The sequence below is a fragment of the Octopus bimaculoides genome, chromosome 29 (assembly GCF_001194135.2).
Source record: "Octopus bimaculoides isolate UCB-OBI-ISO-001 chromosome 29, ASM119413v2, whole genome shotgun sequence".
Taxonomy (NCBI): Eukaryota; Metazoa; Mollusca; class Cephalopoda; order Octopoda; family Octopodidae; genus Octopus; species Octopus bimaculoides.
The window spans coordinates 4,049,742-4,051,180 of record NC_069009.1 but is presented as its reverse complement, the minus strand read 5'-3'; the positions used below and the strand labels follow the sequence as shown (position 1 = coordinate 4,051,180).

The window sequence follows — 1,439 nt, the reverse complement described above, 5'->3', positions numbered from 1 at the left end:
ATATATATATATATATATATATATATATATATATATTTAGTTATATGCATTTATTTATATATATAATTATTTATATGTATATTTATTTATATATGTTTATGTATTTATATATATTTATTAATTTATATATATATATATATATTTATTCACATATATATATTTTTATGTATATTTATTTATATATTTATATTTATTTATATATATATATATTTATTTATATATATATTAATTTATATATATATATTTATTTATATATATATAATATTTATATATATTTATTTATTTATATTTATTTAAATATTATTATTTATATTTATTTATTTATTTATATATATATATATTATATATATATATAATTATTAATCTATATATTTATTTATTGATATAGATTCAAGGTTGAATATGGTACTTATGCGAAGGCACCCGAATATCGCATCCCAAAAGGATAGGTGATTAAAATCAAATAGTAAGCAACACGGATTTCAAAGGTGATTGCAGTACGCACGTTTCATGCTACTTCAATTTATTTAAGTAATGCGAGCATTACTTTAAATGCAATATGAAGAGTAATCTTCAGCTGCACGAAAATGCAGAAAAAATTACTGTAGAAAAGACAAATATAGATAGAACATTACAAACAGACGCTCATATACACTTACACACTTAAACTCACACAAGCATATACTTAAACACACAGCCTACAAACACACACACACACACACACACACACACACACACACATATATATGCAAAGGCATGCTCAATCAGTCACACCCAAATTTATTAAAGCAGAAACGGGGAATGTAAGACACAGATAACAAAAAAAAACAAAAACGAAAAACAACAACAAGACAAACAAACAACATAACTTGCTCTCTCTCTCTCTCTCTCTCTCTCGCATACACACACACACACACACACAAACACATTGACCTAAATCAAACACGGCGGCGGCGACTGTGAGCGCTGCTGCTGCTGTTCGTGTTATTGTAGAGAAATGTCAGGGACGATACACGCTTGTTGTGGGAACTTTAGAGATGGTATCTGGTTTTGCTATGTGAGGCTTTGTTGTGGACATTACGTGAGTATTAGATATATACACATCCATTAGCTTCCATCTTCTATCTTTTACTTGTTTCAGGGGTTAGACTGCGACCATGCTGGGGCAACACCTTGAAGAAACTTTCCTTTTTTTCTTTAGTCGAATTAATCGACCCCGCCCTCCCAGTACTTACTTTTTACTCTCTTTTACTTGTTTCAGTCATTTGACTGTGGCCATGCTGGAGCACCGCCTTTAGTCGAGCTAATCGACCCCGGGACTTATTCTTTGTAAGCCTAGTACTTATTCTATCGGTCTCTTTTTGCCGAAACGCTAAGTTACGGGGACATAAACACACCAGCATCGTTTGTCAAGCAATGCTAGGGGGACAAACACAAAC

The 1,439-nt window shown here is 30.4% G+C and overlaps 1 protein-coding gene across 1 annotated transcript in view; it reads left to right on the top strand.

Annotated features, from left to right (window-relative positions):
• The first annotated feature begins 942 nt into the window (after positions 1-942).
• The window catches only part of LOC106867483 (opioid growth factor receptor-like protein 1), a 13,557-nt gene continuing 13,060 nt past the window's right edge, over positions 943-1,439 (top strand). Inside the window, exon 1 of the mRNA XM_014912366.2 lies at positions 943-1,081. Within this exon, the coding sequence (XP_014767852.1) occupies positions 998-1,081 (84 nt within the window). The 5' untranslated portion in view covers positions 943-997. The remainder of the gene's footprint in view (positions 1,082-1,439) is intronic.